This window comes from Microcebus murinus, chromosome 5, assembly GCF_040939455.1.
Source record: "Microcebus murinus isolate Inina chromosome 5, M.murinus_Inina_mat1.0, whole genome shotgun sequence".
NCBI classification, from domain to species: Eukaryota; Metazoa; Chordata; class Mammalia; order Primates; family Cheirogaleidae; genus Microcebus; species Microcebus murinus.
Genome location: NC_134108.1, coordinates 99,865,258 through 99,885,721, shown reverse-complemented (window position 1 = coordinate 99,885,721; position 20,464 = coordinate 99,865,258). Strand labels below are relative to the sequence as shown.

General features: G+C 35.0%; 1 protein-coding gene across 3 annotated transcripts in view; it reads right to left on the bottom strand.

The window, feature by feature from the left end:
• The window catches only part of SUPT3H (SPT3 homolog, SAGA and STAGA complex component), a 426,870-nt gene that overhangs the window by 211,632 nt on the left and 194,774 nt on the right, over positions 1-20,464 (bottom strand). For 2 of the 3 annotated variants that reach the window (XM_012743354.2, XM_076003315.1), the window contains exon 3: positions 5,931-6,015. The exons of the other annotated variant lie outside the window; for it this stretch is intronic. In XM_012743354.2, coding sequence (XP_012598808.1) covers positions 5,931-6,015 — 85 coding nt within the window. The remainder of the gene's footprint in view (positions 1-5,930; positions 6,016-20,464) is intronic. 3 annotated transcript variants of the gene reach the window in all.

Genomic DNA, 20,464 nt, shown 5'->3' with positions numbered 1-20,464 from the left:
TGTCACAACTTCTTGCTGCTTCTTATCAGTATCTGCCTTAGTAACTAATTGCCTTGGTCCTCTCCATTTTATTCCTCTACTCTACTGCAAAGAAGAAAAACAGATAAATAGAAGTTTTAGATTAGATACATTCTGAATAATGAGCATGGTTCTTAGAGTATTTATTCTGATGTTTATTACATAGTGCCAGATACTTAGCTTGATTAGAAGCACAAAGTCAATAAAATTTTACTAATAAATATAACTTTAAAAATTAGTCTTAAAACAATCTTAAGCCTTTTCTAATTGACAGATTTATTTAATAGGCCTTATTTTCCTTCCCATTCATTTAAAAAATTTGAAGCCAATTTTATTCTCTGTGCTTCAAGTAGAAATAATACCTTTTGAATTTCAAATTATATATATCCCCTACAATTTCATAACAACTTACTCTAGAGAAGTATCTAAGGATAGTTAATACAATTTTTTGGAAACTAAGAATGTGATTTATAAATTCACTCAGAGATGTGAGAATGATTAGAAACATTTGAAATTATCAGCACAGATTGCTCCCTAACACAAAAATAATACCCCTAATAAAACATACGATGAACATGAGGAGTTCATGTCAGAATCTAAAGGGATAAAATATGTATTTTATAAAATAATTATATGTTCTTAAAATATACAAGAATGCTCGAAAAATAAGTAAAAGCCTCTAATTGTATTTATATAACAAATATGGTAAATTAAAAGTAGGCTAAAAATTTATACGTAAAAAGCTATATAGAAATAATTTTTTGGGCCGGGCGTGGTGGCTCACACCTGTAATCCTAGCACTTTGGGAGGCCGAGGCGGGCGGATTGCTCAAGGTCAGGAGTTCGAAACCAGCCTGAGCGAGACCCCGTCTCTACCAAAAATAGAAATAAATTAATTGACCAACTAAAAATATATATACAAAAAATTAGCCGGCCATGGTGGCGCATGCCTGTAGTCCCAGCTACTCGGGAGGCTGAGACAGTAGGATTGCTGAGCCCCGGAGATTGAGGTTGCTGTGAGCCAGGCTGACGCCACAGCACTCACTCTAGCCTGGGCAACAAAGTGAGACTCTGTCTCAAAAAAAAAAAAAAGAAGAAGAGAAATAATTTTTTAATAACCTGGAAAAATGGCCTAGATATATAATGAAATAATATAAGCATACTCTTTAGCAGACTGCCTCACACATAGCAGATATTTACTAACTTTTATATTCTTCTTTTCTGTATAATCTCCACGCTAATCAAGAGTAACAGCCAGCACCGCGGAAAGAAGATATAGAGTTATTGATAAATAAAAGACTTCCAAAGATCTTAAAAAAGGAATTGGAGGAGTTCAAGATAATCTATTAGTTCAGATACATAAGAGAACACAAAACTTGATAAAGGAGAATACAGTACTTAGAAAACATCTGCCAAATTAAACAGCACAAGACATAAGAACAAAGAGGGAAGGAGGATTCAATGCATGCTAATTCAAATGGGAGAGTAAATAATTACTCTTCACACATATCAGTTTATTACTTTTCGTAATTCAAGAGTATGAATACTCTCAAGAAAAATCTTGACAATAGAGTCACATATGGAAACATAGTTCACCAGACTGAACAGCTTACTAGTTACCTGGTAAAGTTATGTAGTGAAAATCCAGTATGATTTTTAAATGGAATGTTAGCTAATTATATTCTATGTGCAAAATGAAGAAACTTGTCTAATATTTAACTCTGAATGGATAGAAAAATGAAAGTAGCCATACAGCCATCAGAAATCATTACAGCTTTTGAACTTCATTAGAAATTTGATATTATCAAAAGGGTATTATCAATAGCACAGTATAAACTCAAACAATTTCTAGTTGGCACAAATCACCAATCTCAATAAAGTGATCCAATTCAATCTCGAGAGTAGGAGTTTTACAAAAGGTCTACATCTCTGGTAAATCTGAAATACTTGGAACCTAAGTATTAGACATTTATGAGAAGTTTTAGCCAGAACTGAAACTTTCAGCACAGATAAAAAATACAAGCATTAGACAGGATCTAAATAGCTAGCACAGCTTAGCTTACTTAAGTCAGGGGATAAGATTCCAGCAGTCCAGCAGGAAAATCAAATGAAGAACCCTTTAAAAAGCCTAATGCATGAAAAAAGACACACATGAAAAGGTGAGAAGATGATCTTTTATATCTATGGTAAGAAAACCAAGTAACATAAGATACTACTTATAATTTACTGGAACTGTAAGCAATTTATACTCTGAGATTCTCTGACATTGAAGTAAAGACTGTTTCTCAAATGAATCAACTGTGAGATATACTGCAGCAGGAAAAAAAGGAGATATTAAGAATGGTGGGGGAAAGGACTGGAAATTCCTTCCCAGTTGATCCTCTGGGTCATGCCTTTAGCAAAATATCCATGGCAACTGGTGGGGAAAATGTAGCTAAAGAGGCATTTTGCTTACGCTATGCTCACTTCTTGTCATAGATTAAAAACTAAATTATCAGTCAACGGCTATACCAACTATTTTTTTAAAAGATGAGACAATTGTACTTTTTGATGCATGAGATGATAACATATAAGAGAAAATTATACTAAGTAAAAAATATTAACAGCAATCAAAAACAAGTCTTATATAGAAAAAGTTGGTAAATTTTCCCCAGTACATTCATAAGAAAAGAAAGTTCTATGTAAAAATGAAGAAAAGTGATCAGATTTTACTGACATACAATGTTCTATTTTGAACTACTCTGTATCTATGTGCATGTGTGTTTGTTTTCGCCAACGCAGGTGTGTTTTCAGTCTGTTTACGCGAAATATCTGGTACTTCATTTACTCCACAGTAAGAACAGACAGAAAGGCCAAGAATTTTTTCCCAGATGGTATTTGTGGACTCCTTTATTCCATTTGTGTAAACATAGAGTGTGTTCCAGTTTGCTGAGTTATATATACATGTTTTGACTTAGTACAAAATCTGAATGTTTAGTTAGCTAGAAGACTATTTCCATCCTATGCTTCATTAGGTCTCCATGGTATCTCTGCTTGCTTTATTTTATGCAATCACAAATTATATTAGTTTATCCTATTTTGATAACCCTTACAATTGAAGTTCTACATAGGAAACTTCATTACTATTTAAAAAATAACCATAAACCATGACTTAGGTGGTATAAGTGATAGCTTCACAGAACTGATGATAAGGATGGAATAGTGTTTTGGATGAGCTACTTCTAACAGGGAGATTAATTGCCAAATTAAAAAGCATTGGAAGAATGAAGAAGGAGGAGTGAATTCAGGGCATGCTAATCCAAATGGGAGATTAAGCAATAACTCTTCACACATATCAATTTATTCTTTATTACTCTTCATAATTAAGGAGTTTTAGAATAACCCTGAGAAATTGGTTCTGATGTGAAAACACAGTATAACCAATTGAACAGCTTACTAGTAGTCTGGTAGATTCATATAGTGAAAATCTAATATGATTTTAAAATGGAATGGGAACTGCAATCTATTTAAAATATAGAGATTCTTCTGATACTTAACTCTGAATAAACAGAAACTGAAAATAACTATATATAGCCACCAGAAATCACGATAGTTTTGAACTTGGTATTATTGATAGCATCATGACAACTCAATCACACAATTTCCATTGGCACAAATCTCTATATCAATGTGATATGGCTCAACCTAGAGAGTGGGGGAGAAGGAATCTTATGATATGAAAAGGTATGTATCTCTCTGGTAAATGAGACATTCTTAGGAATTTTTCAATCCATTTTTCATATAAATCATGCCATTACATAGCCCTGTTATTAATAACCATAGTAACCATTTACTACTAATCTTATTGTAACTTAGAGAACTGATATTATGTCCCAGGAATTTCCTTAAGTCCTTTATATATATATTAAATCTAACCTTTATGACTTTATAATCACTGTAAAAACTAAATATTAGCATTGCAACTTTGCACAATAAGGAAAGACATTTGAAGTCTCTGTCTAGTGACAATATCTAATTTGTATTGCACTGAGTCATATAAAAGGGAGGGAGATGGGGAAATGGCCAGTCTATGGAGCAGTCAGAACACACACATTTGCTGATTTAGTTTATCGTTTTTATGGGTGCCGTTCTTGGCATCCTAGAACAATTACCATAGCAACATCAAAGATCACTGATTACAGATCATCATAGCAGATACAATAATAATGAAAAAGTTTGAAATATTGTGAAAATTACCAAAGTGTGATACAGAGACACAAAGTGAGCACATGCTGTTGGAAAAATGGTACCAAAAGGCTAGCTTGATGCAGGGTTGCCACAAACCTTCAATTTGTAAAAATAAATGCAAAATCTGGGAAGCACAATAAAATTAAGTGCAATTAAATGGGGTAAGCTTGCACAAGAAACAGGCTAACTGTGATCCAAAATCCAAAAACATAAAAGAGTGTTACATTTGACTACCTTAAAATAAAAATACTTGCATGGCAAACAAAACCCACAAAAACAAACTTAGGGATAACTGATACAACTGACACACTGAAAGAACATATTTGCAACATACATCACAGACAAATGACTAATATTCCTAATATATGTAGAACATAAGTCCAAAAACCCAACAGAATAATGGGAAGAGGACCTGAAAGTGTTTCTAATGGCAAACACTGTAACAAACTCAGCAAGAAAAGGAAATAATGATAGTTTTGGATAATGATGCCTAGAATAATATTTACATATCTATTTGTCCATAAGATATACTACATTTATTTGTTTAGAAAACTAACTAAATAAATAGAAACAAAGGTTTTTCCTTTAAGAAGAATTGTAATTAATAAACGCAAAAGGAAAGAAGGAAACAGAAAAAATCGCCACTAGGCAAATACCACAATAATAATTGTCTCAGATAAGATTCACTGATGAATGGTAAAATTAATAGGCAAAATTTTTTGGGAAAGAGAATATTTGCATAGTCAGAAAACATCCTCAAGGTACTTACTAACCATGAAATTAAAAAATAGTAACTTTATAGTAGAGAAACTCAGCACACACCACCTTAAATAAGCTATCAAGTTTAATATCAGAAATAGACATATCATGAACCCCTGGATAATGATAATGTGATGCACTAAGATGGACCAATCATTTCTGTGGTAATCTTGCCAAAAACACGTAACCTCATTCTAATCCTAACAAAACATCAGACCAATAAAAATATAAGATCATTCTACAAATTAACTGTCTAGTACTTTTCAAAATTGTTCAGGTCGTAAAAGTAAAGGAAATACTGAAGAACTATTGTAGATAGAAGGAGACAACACAGACATGACAACTAAACCAACATCATATCCTAGATTAGGCCCTGGAACAGAAAAGGTATATTAGTGGGAAAACTGATGAAATTCAAATAAGGTCGGTAGTTTAGTTAATAGTATTGTACCAATATTATTTCGTGGTTTTGATAACTATACTATGGTTATGTAAGATACTAACATTAGGGGAAGCTGAAGGGTATCTGGGAATTCTCTGTACTGTGTGTAAAATTTCTTTGTAAGTCTAAAATTTAAAATAAAAAATTTTTTGGTAATTTTTGGAAAAACTAGAGTAATATAAAAAAGATGAGTTGTTTGCCAAGGGCCAGGGGCTGTGGTAAGAAGACTGACTGCACAGGGGAACAACAGTCTGTTTTCAATGGTGAAAATTTTCTATATCATGTTGTTAGTTACATGACAATACTCTGTTCCTAAAACTCATAATTATGCAAACTGGGAAATTTCACTGTATGTAAATTATATTTCAGTAATGCTGACAAAAAAAAATTCCAGATATAAATAAGTTTTTTTAAAGCGTTGGGTTGCAATCCCAATAAAAGCAGAATGTAGAGAAGACATCGAATAAAATTATAAATGCTCTTACCAGATTAATTAACTGAGTGTGTACCACATCTTCTACCAAAACTGCTGTTTCATGAAGAGGCCTCCTAGCATCACCTAAGGAAAACCTGCAAAAAAATTTTTACACACATCAATAATAAGGACCATAAAACTAAGAAAGGCATAAAGTAAAAGATACTTGACTCTTTGTACTCGGATGTCGAGTGTGACGGTTAGCAAAAATTATAGAGATTACTCTTTGACTGTATCAACAATTTGAAATATTAAAAAAAATCCAAATAAATAAGTTTGTATGAAAAGAAATGCCAGTATTTTATTCTACTGCCGCGCTTTGTAAAATCTGGGGTATTTAAAAAATTAAATCCCGCCGGGCGCGGTGGCTCACGCCTGTAATCCTAGCACTCTGGGAGGCCGAGGCGGGTGGATTGCTCAAGGTCGGGAGTTCGAAACCAGCCTGAGCGAGACCCCGTCTCTACTAAAAATAGAAAGAACTTAATTGACCAACTAAAAGTATATATGCAAAAAATTAGCCCGGGCATGGTGGTGCATGCCTGTAGTCCCAGCTACTTGGGAGGCTGAAGCAGAAGGATTGCTTGAGCCCAGGAGTTTGAGGTTGCTGTGAACTAGGCTGACGCCATGGCACTCACTCTAGCCTGGGCGACAAAAGTGAGACTCTGTCTCAAAAAAAAAAAAAAAAAAAATTAAATCCCAAGTAGAATAAAGGAATCGAGAAAAAAAGCAAGCAAGTGCAAAGGGTTAAAATAAGAATCAGCTTGATAAAGAAAATATAAATTGTTCCAAATAGATGTACAATTTTTTGTAGACAAAGAAAATATAATTTTTCCTACAAAAACTGCAAAACTTCCATAGAAAAGTGGAGTGTTATATTTCTTGAATTTCATTGTATTTTTAAAGGGTATTTACTGTTTCAAAATGCAAAATAATAACAATCACTTGATAACACTGCAACCAGCAAATCATGTAACCACATCCAAATTACCAATACAAGAGCATAGTAACAGCTATATATAAAGTTATAAAAGCATGTAATGTGATAGACAGTGTAAATTAGTTAAGAAAAATTTATGTAAATGCTACCAATTATGATTCCCAATTAGATAAAAGCAAGAATGGATCACAAAATTGGTCTTCAAAGTCCTCTTCTAAACTTTCATATGGTAGACTAGATGTGTGGAGAATCCACCCCTCCTTCAAGTAAAGAACACTTGAAAATGTACAATAATATTTTTAAAATATATATTTAAAATATGCTTTATCTAACAGTAGAGAAGACAAAACAGAAGTCAGACAAGACGAAAAAACACAGTGCCATGGGTAAGAGAGCACTGGACCAAAAATTTATTCTGAAAGCATCTACTTATTCATAATCACCTACAGCCTGTATAGAACTAGCATAGTATTCAAGTTACAGGAAAGAATGTGAAGACCCCAAGCAAGGTAGGAAGTCTATCTGAAGAACTCAATATAAAGTTGAGAAATCTAACATCTGGTGATGGTGATACCTTTAGTGTGTGTATTAGGAAAATATCTATTCCACAGAACGGACTTTGCGACCTCACCCAAGGCTTTGAATAGAAAAGAAAAAAAAATTCCCTAAGAATTTTTAACCATAAACTCACTTCCATAATGTCAGAATACTTGCTACCCATATAGCCTTTAAAAAAAAAGCCAAAAATTAATTTAATGTGATTTATATTGATAGTACCACAGGTACCTGGCAGAAACAAATGCAAATCATCTCTTGAAGAACATATTTAAAACAAAGCCCTGAAAGAATATCTATGAATAACATATCCAGGACCATAAATTCAAAATCAAAATTCACAACATATACTAGGAGTCTAGTCATCATGAGTAAGAGTGAGCATGACCAACAAGCTGCAGAATCAGACCCACAAAACCTACCCATATCAGAAAAATTAAACAGCTATATATTAATTATGTGATTCATGTTTTTAAAAGGAGAAATGAAAGGTATATATAAGAACAAAAAACTAGCTAATTGGTTAACCATATTTGAAAAAGAACTAAACAAATACAAATGGAAAAATATGATAATAGCATTTAAAAAGTTAGTGAGATGTCCTCAATATGATAAAGACCATAGAAGAAAAACCGACAGTTAACATCATACTCAATGCTGAAAGTTTGAAAGCTTTTCCCATAAAATCAGCATTAAAACAAGGATGCTCATTTTCATCACTTCTATTCAACATGGTACTATAAGTTCTAGCCAGAGCAGTTAAGCAAGAAAAAGAAATAAAACACATCTAAATTGGGAAGGAAGAAACAAAATTGTCTCTGTTTACAGATGACATGACCTTATATGTAGAAAATCCCAAAATATCCACAAAAAATTTTGTTAGAGTTGATTAAAAAATTCAGCAAAGTTGAAGGATACAAAATCAACATTCAAAATCATTTGTATTACTATACACTAGCAATGTGCAATCTGAAAAGGAAATTAAGAAAATATCATGAAAAAGAATAGAATACTTAGTAATAAATTAACAAAGGAGGTAAAAGACTTATACACTGAGAACTATAAAAGACTGCTGAAAGAAATTAAAGAAAACCTATGTCAATAAAAAGGAAATATAAGTAGATGAACAGACATCTGTTCACAACTTGGAATAATCAATACTATTAAGATGACAATGCTATGTAAAGTTATACACAGATTCAATGTAAAACCCTATCAAAATATCAAATGGCATTTTTTGAAGAAACAGAAAAACATACATGGATATCCAAGGGACCCTGCCTGAATGACCACAAACAATCTCAAAAATATGAACAAAGTTGGAGTCGTCACTTCCTGATTCAAATTTACTACAAAGCTACATTAATTAAAACAAAGTGGTACTGGCATAAAGATAGACATTATAGACAAATAGACTAGAATAGGGTGCCCACAAATAAACCCTGCCATAGATGGTAAATTAATTTTTAACAAGGGTTCCAAGATCACCCAATACGAAAAGGACAATCTTCAATAAGTGGTTCTAAGGAAACTAGATATCCACATGCAAAAGAATGGAGTTGGATTCTTACCTTATTTCATATATAACAATTACTGTAAAATGGATCAAAGACCTAAATTTAAGAGCTAAACCTATAAAACTCTCAGAGGAAAATAGAAAGGAAAATTTTTATGACCTTGGATTTTTGGAATGGTTTCTTAAGGCAAAAGCACTGGCACCCAAAGAAAAAAATATATAAATTGGACTTTATTAAAATAAAAACCTCTTGTCATTTAAGGACACTATTAAGAGTATAAAGACAACTTACAGAAATGGAGAAAAATTTGCAAATCACTTATTAGATTAATATTCAGAATAAATGGGCAAGACTTGACTAGATATTTCTCTAAAAAAGATATCCAAATGGACAACAGCACACAAAATGATGTTCAATATCATCAGGCATTAGGGAAATTGATCAAAACCACAATGAGGTGCCACTTCACACTGTGAAAGATGGCAAGTATGAAAAAAAAAACAACACAGAAAAATAGTAAGTGTAGGCTAACTGTAGAGAAATTGGAAACCTTGTGCATTGCTGGTGGGAATGTAAAATGGTACAGCCACTGTGGAAAACAATTGGGTGGGTCCTGAAAATGTTAAACACAGAACTAGTATTTGACCCAGCAATTCTACTCCTATGTGTAGTATACCCAAAAGAACTAAAAACAAAGACTCAAACAGATATTTGTACACCAATGTTCATAACAACATTATTCATAATAGCCAAAACTGAAGCGCCCATCAGTAGATGAACGGATAAACAAAATGTTGTATATACTTATGATGGAATGTTATTCAACCATACAAAGGAAAGAGGTTCTGATACATGCTACTACACGAATGACCCTTGAAAATAACTATGCTAAGTGAAATAATCCAGATACTAAGGGACAAATATTGAATGATTTCATTTATCTGAGGCAAATTCATAGAGATGGAAAGTAGGGCAGAGGATGCTAAGGGAATGGAGAGTTATCGCTTAATGGGTACAGACTTTCTGTTTGGGATGATAAAAACTTACAGAAATGGATAATGGCAATGATTGAAAACACTGTGAATAGGTTTAATGTCACTGCATTTTACACTTAAAATGGTCTGGGTGTGGTGGCTCACAACTGAAAATCCTAGCACATTGGGAGACCAAGGTAAGAGGATCGCTTGAGGAAGAAGAAGAAGAAAGAAAAATTAGCAGGGTGTAGTGGTATGGGCCTGTAATCCTAGCTACCTGAGAGACTGAGGTGAGAGGATCACTTAAGCCCAGTAGTTTAAGGTTCCAGTGAACTACGATGATGCAACTGTATTCTAACCTAGGCAACAGAGTGAGACCTTGCTAAAAAAAAAAAGTTAAAATGATATATGTCATGTTGTGTTTATTTTACCATAATAAAAGAAGAATAAAAACTTAATGAATTTAAGACCAGAGGAGATATAGCTTAAAAGATAATTAGTGTTCAGGCCATAGATCTGAGAAAATTAGCTTAACACACTGTGGATAATAAGAGAATATCATTATTAATGTGATGCCAAAAACTTGTATACTGTAGTAGAATGGATAAATTTCTAGAAAAATATAAATGACCAAAACCAACTCCAGAAGAAACAGAAAACCTGATTAGTCCTATAAATTTTAAAGAGATTGAATTAGCACTTAAAAAGCAATTCACTTCACTTGTAGTGTTCTACACCAAAATTGCAAAGAATAAGTCATTCTAACATTCTAACTTTACACAAATTATTCAGAGAACAGAAAAAAAGATGTTTCTAAACTCATTTTTTGAAGTGAGTATAACATTTGTACCAAAACCAAAAAGGACTGTAAAAGAAAAGGAAACTTACAGATAAATTTTAGTCATGTATATGAACAAAAACATAAATAAAGCAATTAGCAAACTGAATACTGCAATGTATTAAAAAGAAAAGATGGCCAAGCATGGTGGCTCACAGGTAATCTCAGCACTTTGGGAGGCTGAGGCAGAAGGATTACTTGAGCTCAGGAGTTCAACACCAGACTAAGCAAAAGTGAGACCCTGTCTCTACTAAAATTAGAAAAAATTAGCCTAGTGTGGTGGTGTGGGCCTGTAGTCCTAGGTACTCAGGACGCTGAGGAAGGAGGATTATCTGAGCACAGGAGTTTGAGGCTGCAGTGAGCTATGATGATGTCACTGCCCTCTAGCCAGGGAGACAGACTGGAATGAAAGAAAGAAAAGAAAAGAAAAGAAAAGAAAGAAAGAAAAGAAAGAAAAGAAAGAAAAGAAAGAAAAAGAAAGAAAGAAAGAAAGAAAGAAAGAAAGAAAGAAAGAAAGAAAGAAAGAAAGAAAGAAAGACAGAAAGACAGAAAGACAGAAAGACAGAAAGACAGAAAGACAGAAAGACAGAAAGAAAGAAAGAAAGAAAGAAAGAAAGAAAGAAAGAAAGAAAGAAAGAAAGAAAGAAAGAAAGACAGAAAGACAGAAAGAAAGAAAGACAGAAAGAAAGAAAGACAGAAAGACAGAAAGACAGAAAGACAGACAGACAGACAGACAGACAGACAGAAAGAAAGAAAGAAAGAAAGAAAGAAAGAAAGAAAGAAAGAAAGAAAGAAAGAAAGAAAGAAAGAAAGAAAAGAAAAGAAAGAAAGAAAGAAAACAATATATAGTGAGAAAATTAAGTTAATCCCAGCATCACTAATTTTACATGTCAACTTGACTTGGCCATGGAGTTTCTAGATATTTGGTTAAGCATTATTCTGAGTGTATCTGTGAGGTGTTTTTGGATGAAGTTAACATTTTAATTCGCAGACTGAGTAAAACATTCTGGCCTCCCCTATGTAGATGGGCCTTATCCAATCTATCGAAGGCCTGAATAGAGCTAAAATCAGAATGAGGGAGAATTTACTCTCTTTCTGAACCTGCACCTATGCCTTCATGGAGAATTGACAAAGGAAGAGAAGACTAGGAGCTGTTTTACAGATGATTCTACACAATATGCAGGCATCACCTAACAGTGGACAATTTTAGGACTACCCCCGATTCCCTTCTGGGACATCCTTAAGAACAATAGAAAAGGAAGTTCCTCCTAGTGGGCAGAATTTCAAGCAATGCACCTGGATTCTTCATTTTGTTTAGGAGAAACTGTCAGACATGTGTTTATATACCAATTCATGGGCTGTAGCCAGAGTTTTGGCTGAATGGTCAGGAACTTGGGAGAAACACTATTTGAACAGTGATGACAATGAAATTTGGGGAAGAGCTTTGAGTGAGCAAAATAATGTGAAGATATCTGTGTCCCACATAAATGCTCAGAATGCTCACTGAAGGGTGATCTGAGCAGAGGAGGATTTTAATAATCAAGGGGCTAAGATCACTCTGTGGATAACAGTCCGTCTCTTTCCCCAGCCACATCTATCATTGCTCAGTGGGCTCATGAACAAAGTGGCCATGATGGCAGAGATGGAAGTTATGCATGTGCTCAGTGACATCTGCTTCTGCTCACCAAGGCCAACCTGGCTATAACCACTGCTGAGTGCCCAATCTGCCAACAGAGACAAACACTGAGACCTTGATATAGCACCATTTCCTGGTGTGGTCAGTCAGTCAGCTACCTGGTGGCAAGTTGATTACATCGGACCACCTGGAAATCATGGAAAGGGCAGTGTTTTGTTCTTACTAGAACAGAAACTTATTTTGGATACAGATTTGCCTTACGTGCACACAACATTTCTGCCAAAACTACCATCTCTGGATTTCCAGAATGCCTATCTCCATTCCACCATCACACTATTCCATACAGCATTGCTTCTGATTGAGGAACTCACCTCACTGCAAAATAAGTACAGCCATGGGCCAATACTCATGAAGTGCACCGGTACCACATTCCCTACCATCCTGGAGCAGTTGGATTGACAGAATGGTAATGGCCTTTTGAAAACTTAGTTACAGCACCAAGTAGGTGGCAATGCCAGACATGGCTAGGGAAAAGTTCACAAGGCTGTATATGTTCTGTATCAGTTTCCGATATATGGTACTGTTTCTCCCACAGCCAGAATTCAAGGGTTTGGGAATTGAGAGGTGAAAATGGGAGTGGCACCGCTCATTATCATCACTAGTGACCCACTTGCAAAATTTCTACTTCTTTTCCCACGATCTTATGCTTTGGTGGCTAGAGGTCTTAGTTCCAAAGGAAGGAATGCTCCCACCAGAAACACAATGATGAAATAGAAGTTAAGACTGCGGCCTGGCCACTTTGAATTTCTCATGCTTCTTAACAAAGAAGGGAGCTACTGATTGACCCCAACTACCAAGAGGAAATTGGACTGCTATTCCACAAAAGAGGTAAGGAAGAGTAAGTTTGGATTACAGGAGATCCCTTGGGGTTGTTGGTCCCCAAACCCTGGGCTGTGAACAGGTACCAGTCTGTGGCCTGTTAGGAACTGGGCCGCACAGCAGGAGGTGAGGGGCAGGAGAGTGAGAACAGCTTCATCTGTATTTACAGTTGCTCCCCATGTAGTGCTCACATCACTGCATAAGCTCCGCCCCCGTCAGAGCAGCAGTGGCATTAGATTCTCATAGGAGTGCGAACCCTATTTAAACTGTGCGTGCAAGGAATCTAAGTTGCTCACTCCTTATGACAATCTATATAGAATTACTAGGGGGGAGAGAGAGAGAATATCTAATACTTGGTGATCTGAGGTAGAGCTGAGGTGGTAATGTTAGAGCGAGGAGTAGCTGCAAATATAGATTATCATTAGCAGAGAGGTTTGACTGCACAATAAATGTAATGTGCTAGAATCATCCTGAAACCATCATCCCTGCCCCTCCACCCAAGTCTATGGAAAAACTGTCTTCCATGAAACAGATCCCTGGTGCCAAAAAGGTTGGGGACCACTGCCTTAGGGCTAGGGTGTCTCTTAGTATTACCATAACCTGTGATTAAGGTCAACAGAAAAATACAACAACCCAATCCAATTAGAACCACTAATATTCCATATCCTTTAGGAATCAAGGTTTGGGTCAACTCACCAGGTAAAGAATCATATGAACAGTTGAGGTGCTTGATGAAGGCAAAGGGAATACAGAATGGGTAGTGGAACAAGGTAATTATAAATACCAGCTATGCCATGTGGTCAGTTACACAAACAAGGACAATAATTATCATGAGTAGTTTTTCCTTATTTTCTTATCAATATGTCTGCACATGATGTATGTGTATGTTTGTGTGTTGGGGAAATATCTTATTCCCCTATCATGAATAAGGGAATAAGAGCACCATAGGGTGCTCAGATATTTGGCTAAGCATTATTTTGAGTGTGACTATGATGGGGTATCCAGTTGAGATTGACATTTCAATCTTTGAATCAGTCGACTATTTAAAACAGAGTGCCCACCCCAATGTGGGTGGGCCTCATCCAACCCACTGAAGGCCTGACCAGAATAAAAGGCTGAGTAAGGTGCAATTTGGGTCTTTTCCTGACTTGAACTCAGTATTGGACTCAGAGTGGAAGCTATACCATCAGCTCTCCTACTTCTCAGGCCTTTGGTCTGGGACTGGAAATGTACCATAAGCTCCCTTGGGTTGATCTTGGGACTTCTCAGCCTCCATAATCATATGAGTCAATTCCTCCAAATAAATCTCTTATACATATATGTGTATATCATATATATACATATCTCCTATTGGTTCTATTTTTCTGGAGTACACTGACTAATACAGCCAGGAAAGCAAGAGCTCAATATTGAATAAATCTATTAATATGATTACACTACTTTAAAATACAAAAAGAGAAAAAATATATGATTTCAGTAGATGCAAGAAAATATTTCAACAAAACCCAATAACCCCTCATAACAAAACCTTTAGCAAGCTAGGACTAAAAGGAACTAACTTTAATCTGATAAAGGGAATCTACCAAAATCCTACAGGAAACAACACATTCAGAAGTATTCAAATCCTTTGAAATCCAGACCAATATGAGGATGTCTAATATCACCATTTTTACTTGATGTGATACTTAAGATTATAGTTGGAACAATAAAACAAAAAAATCCTAAAACCATATAAGCATTGGAAAAGAAAAAATGAAATAATCCTTAAAGATTATCTCAGTATCTATACAGAACACCAAACATAATCAAGAGACAATTTATTTGAATTAATAAAAGAAGTTAGCAAGTTTTCTGGCCATAAGATCAATCTACAAAATCATCAACAAAAAGGCAGAAACACAATTACAAAAAAATACACTAAATTGGTTTTAAACTCCATATGAAAGAGTAAAGAGCCAGGAATAGTTAAGACACTTTTTAAGTACAAGATGGGAGAATATTGTCTACAAGATTTATTATAAAGCTACAATCATTAAGATAGTAATTACAAGTGCAAGTACAGATGAATAATCAACAGAACAGAAAGAGAACAAAAAATTCACAATAAAAAGTAACCTCCACAAAGGCAACAATCTTCTGTTGTGTTTACTGACATATTTATAACTTAATTCTTTGGACTGCCTAAATGATGTTTTCCTTCTATTATTATAAGTTACTTCAAATTTCACTGTAGGAAAAGTATAAAGTTATCAAAGTTAAATAATTGGCTCAAAGCTAAAAATACAATTAAATTCACATCTCCATTAAAAAATATTTTTGGAATAGTTTGTGGCATGGGGTTTTTTATTTTGGTTTTAAAGAGAGGATTCTTGCACTGTTACCAAGTTTAGAGTGCAGTATCTGGATCACCGCTCACTGAAGCTTTGAACTCTTGGGCTCCAGTGATCCTCCTGTTTCAGCCTGCGAAGTAGCCTCGGAGATGGGTTCTTGCCATGTTGCCCAGGTTGGTCTCAAACTCCCGGCCTCCAGCAAGCCTCCCAATGGCCTCCCAAAACACCCGGATTACAAACGTGGGCCATGGCACCCAGCCAGAATACTTCTCTTATCAATAAAATAAACAAATAATTATTAAGTTTTTTTTGTTGTTGTTGTTTCTCAAAATTAATTTTTTTATTTAACAAATAAGTTATAATAGCTAGTTATAATATCCTAATAGTACAGTAATATGCATGAATCATTCAGTGGCTTCATAGAATTACTTCTTTTCCTTCTCAACACCATGTTTGGATGTGGGGCTTTACTTCTTATTGGGAACATGTTTTAATGTCTGATGCTTTCTTCTAAAAAAAACTCTGCAACTTCTTTATATATCATAACTTCAGCTTCAGTTTTAACAAGGTGAATTCTACACCTGTTCTGGTTTGGATTTTTAGTTCTCTTTCCCATCTCTTTTTAGGATCAGGAACTCTTATCTTCCATAACGTTTCACTCCTTGAACTACTGAGTTCAGTAGTGAATGAGTCTGGTAGGATCATGAGATTGAACATTGGGCACAGAGGTGGAAGTGTGGTGATATACTTTAGGGTTTGTGACCTTGAGCAAATTATATAGCTACTTTAAAGCTCAGTTTGATTATTTGTAAAATGAGAATAATAATGATATTTATTCATAGGATAGTTTGAGAAATCTAATGTGCTAATTCATAGAATGCATTTATTCCAACACATAGAAACCACCACAAATATTAAACTCTGCTGTTATATTTAGTGTGATTGGCAAATGTGTATGGGTGGGAGTGAAGAGGGGTGGTTTCTTAATTTATACTTTAGTGCTTCTCAAATATCAATAATATATAGGTTTCTGTTTAAAATTTTTAGGTGAATTATAACATACATGCATAATAGTGGATCACATTTGGATTTTTATCACAAGCTTTTATGAAAAAGCTTTTGCTACTAAAAGCAGTTTTCATTAGCATATATATGTAAAGTAAGTACCTAAAACCAACTATAAAAACATATAGTCAGGTATGTAATTTGATGAGTATATTTTAAAATTTGTTGGTACTTAACTTTTCTCCCAGTTTTTCTCACATTACTTCTATACCACCCACTCATACACATAGAAAGCTGGATATTGTTCTGGTGGTTTTTGAAGAATAGAAACAAAAACCACTGTACCTATAGCCATAATCACTTCCTTTTTACTCTCTGACGTACATGATATTTGTTAGCCACTTAAAGAGAAGTAATTAATACTTGGAAAATTGTTTTGATTTTTTCCTTCCTTAAAGACCTACCTCACAATTCACACTGAAGTCTTGCCTGACTTGTCCTGGTTCCCAATCAATAGAATCGGATACCCAATTCCTTCACATACTGCCTAGATGCCTGTAACACCACCAGTACTGCTAGAGTAGCCTCCACTAAAGGGCTTTCAGGAAACTTTCTGAAAAGGCTGCCCCTCTCCTGGTCTCCTGCAGTAGTTTCATTGTTATAACATACAACCCTCCATTTTAGAAAAGGCTGTGACTCTGACAGCCATGATTACAACAAGTAGTACATCCAGAACGATCCTGCTGGATTCTGATTGTGGCAGAGCCACTTATACTCTATCTTCCCATCCAAACAAGATTGATTGTATTCAATCCCAGGATCAAATGCCTCAGTGAGCACTCAGGGCAACTAACTCTGCAATCCCCTTATTAAGTGCATAATGAAAGTATGAAATAAATAATAATACTTATTATAGTTTCAAAAAGCCTAGAGAACTTACTATTAACTCTTTCAATATTTTCATGTGTTACATATATGCCCGGTACAATCTAAAATTAAGGGAGATCCTTTAATACCCATCTATTAAAGAAGAAAAACTATGCAGAGAAAGTGCCAAAATATTAATAAAATAAAGTAGTTACAGAGACATTCTTAAAACAAGTTTTTAAAAATACATATAAGAATATCTTTAGTCACTGTGTTCTCAAAAAACAATAAAACCCAATTTCACTAATTTCTAACATTGGTTTTATAAAAGAATTGTTAAAAAAATTTTAAAAGAAGGAGCTGAATATTCACAGTCTTACTCTATGTTGATCGTCTATCTGACATCTTTGGTTAGTAATCTAAGCTAAAATCTTTCCCAAATACAGTGTTATTCTTTTAATCTCTGTAAATTCTAAAGCACAGTGGCTCATGCTTATAATCCCAGCTACTGGGGAAGCTGAGGCAGGAGATTACTTGAGGCCAGGAGTTTGAGACCAGCCTGGACAACACAGTGAAACCCTGTCTCTAAAAAAATTAAGGAAAAGAAAAGCCCAGCATGGTAGAACAGCATGGTAGAACACTCCTATAGTCTTAGCTACTCAGGAGGCTGAGGTGGGAGGATCACTTGAGTCCAGGAGTTCAAGGCTGCAGTGAGCTACAATTGTGACACCACACTCCAGCCTGGGCAAAAGAATGAGACCTTATATCTTAAAAATAAATGAATAAATACAGTTTAAAATAAATAAATACGTAAATAAATTTTATTTTATTTATTTATTTATTTATTTATTTAGACAGAGTCTTGGATTTATTGATTGATTTATTGATTGATTGATTGAGACAGAGTCTTGCTTTGTTGCCCAGGCTAGAGTGAGTGACGTGGCGTTAGCCTAGCTCACAGCAACCTCAAACTCCTGGGCTCAAGCAATCCTGCTGCCTCAGCCTCCCAAGTAGCTGGGACTACAGGCATGCACCACTATGCCTGGCTGATTTTTTCTATATATATGCCTGGCTAATTATATATATATATATTAGTTGGCCAATTAATTTCTATTTATAGTAGAGACAGAGTCTTGCTCTTGCTCAGCTGGTTTTGAACTCCTAACCTTGAGCAATCCTCCCACCTCGGCCTCCAGAGTGCTAGGATTACAGACATGAGCCACCGCGCCGGGCCAGTAAATAAATTTTAAAGCGCTATTTCATTTGCCAAAATCTTTTGCTAACCACCAGACCCTATGTAAAGGCATGTATCTGATAATGTATCCATAGACAAATCCTCCTCGTAACATCCACTCATTCCCAAATATGAAAAGCAATCAACTTCAAACTCTTTTAATGGCATAAACTATAAGGGAAAAAATACTTTTTGAGTAAGCACATGCAATATATATATATATTTATTTATTTATTTTCAAGTTATACAAATACATATTAGTACAAAAGCATGGCATAAAATAAACACAACAGAGAAATATCAAAGGAGATAAAAAATAAAACAAACAGTATTTTTAAGTAAGTATTTTATTTATTGACATGAGAAAATATTTTTGATCTCACTAAAATACACATGTACACAGTTATTAGCATCACCAACCATCCTCACCTGCCTAGGACGGAGGAGTTTCCCAATTATTCTCCACCAAATAAATTAGCCTAATTAGTACTAAAAGGTCATGACATAATTTTCACAAAACAAGACAAACCAGAAAACAGTTTCTTTTTTAAAAGAATAAATAAATAATGAATAAAACATGTTCACTTGCTTTCAAAAAATTATCCTTATTATACATGGGGAATTTATCCATTTACCTGAAGATGCTTTTCCACACCCTGAAGTTGAGGATGAAGTTCATGGGAGTCAGTGGATAAGGAGTTAAGTGTCCAGCTGACATGTCATTGTCATCACTGCCCCCAATTAGGGGAACAAACAGCACCCAGCTGAAAGACCTGCCAGAGATGTGAGCCCAGCAAAACAGATACAGTTCACATGGCCAGTATCCAACTTAGAAGATTACAATAATGCAGCCAGAAATCACACTATATTCAGGCTATCAGCTACAAGGAAGGGAAAGTCAGTTACAATGAAAAAAAAAATAATAAATTCTGGAAGTTAGATGACCTGGTTCTCGTTCCCATTCTGCAACTAAGTGGTACTGTAATGCAGCAGTCCCCAACCTTTTTGGCACCAGGGACCAGTTTTGTGGAAGACGATTTTTCCACAGATGGGTGGGGTGGAGGGGATGATTCAAGCCCGTTACATTTATTGTGTACTTTATTTCTATTATTATTACATTGTAATATATAATGGAATAATTATATAACTTACCATAATGCAGAATCAGTGGGAGCCTTAGGTCATTTTCCTGCAACTAGACAGTCCCATCTGGGGGTGATGGGAGACAGAAACTGATCTGACAGGGGGCGGAGCTCAGGTGGTGATGCAAGTGATGGGGAGCGGCTGTAAATACAGATGAAGCTTCGCTCACTGGACTTCCACTCACCTCCTGCTGTGCAGCCCAGTTCCTAATAGCCCATGGACCAGTACCAGCCCATGACCGGTACCAGTCCGAGGCCTGGGGGTTAGGGAGCACAGCTGTAATGGGCAGGTAACTTCTCTTTGCACCTCAGTTTCCCAACATTAAAAGGAGGGGACTTGATTAGATGATTTTAAAGATGCTTTTTCAGATATTTAACTGGGGCTTATAAAAGCAGCTTATAAACCTTAACCTTTTGCACTTGCTTGCTTTTTTCTCGATTCCTTTATTCTACTCAGGATTTAATTTTTTAAATACCCCAGATTTTACAAAGCGCAGCAGTAGAATAAAAAACTGGAGTTTCTTTTCATACAAACTTATTTATTTGGATTTTTTTTATATTTCATATTATTGATACATTCAAAGAGCAATTTTAATCTCTATAATTTTTCATGGTGTGATATTTTTGAAA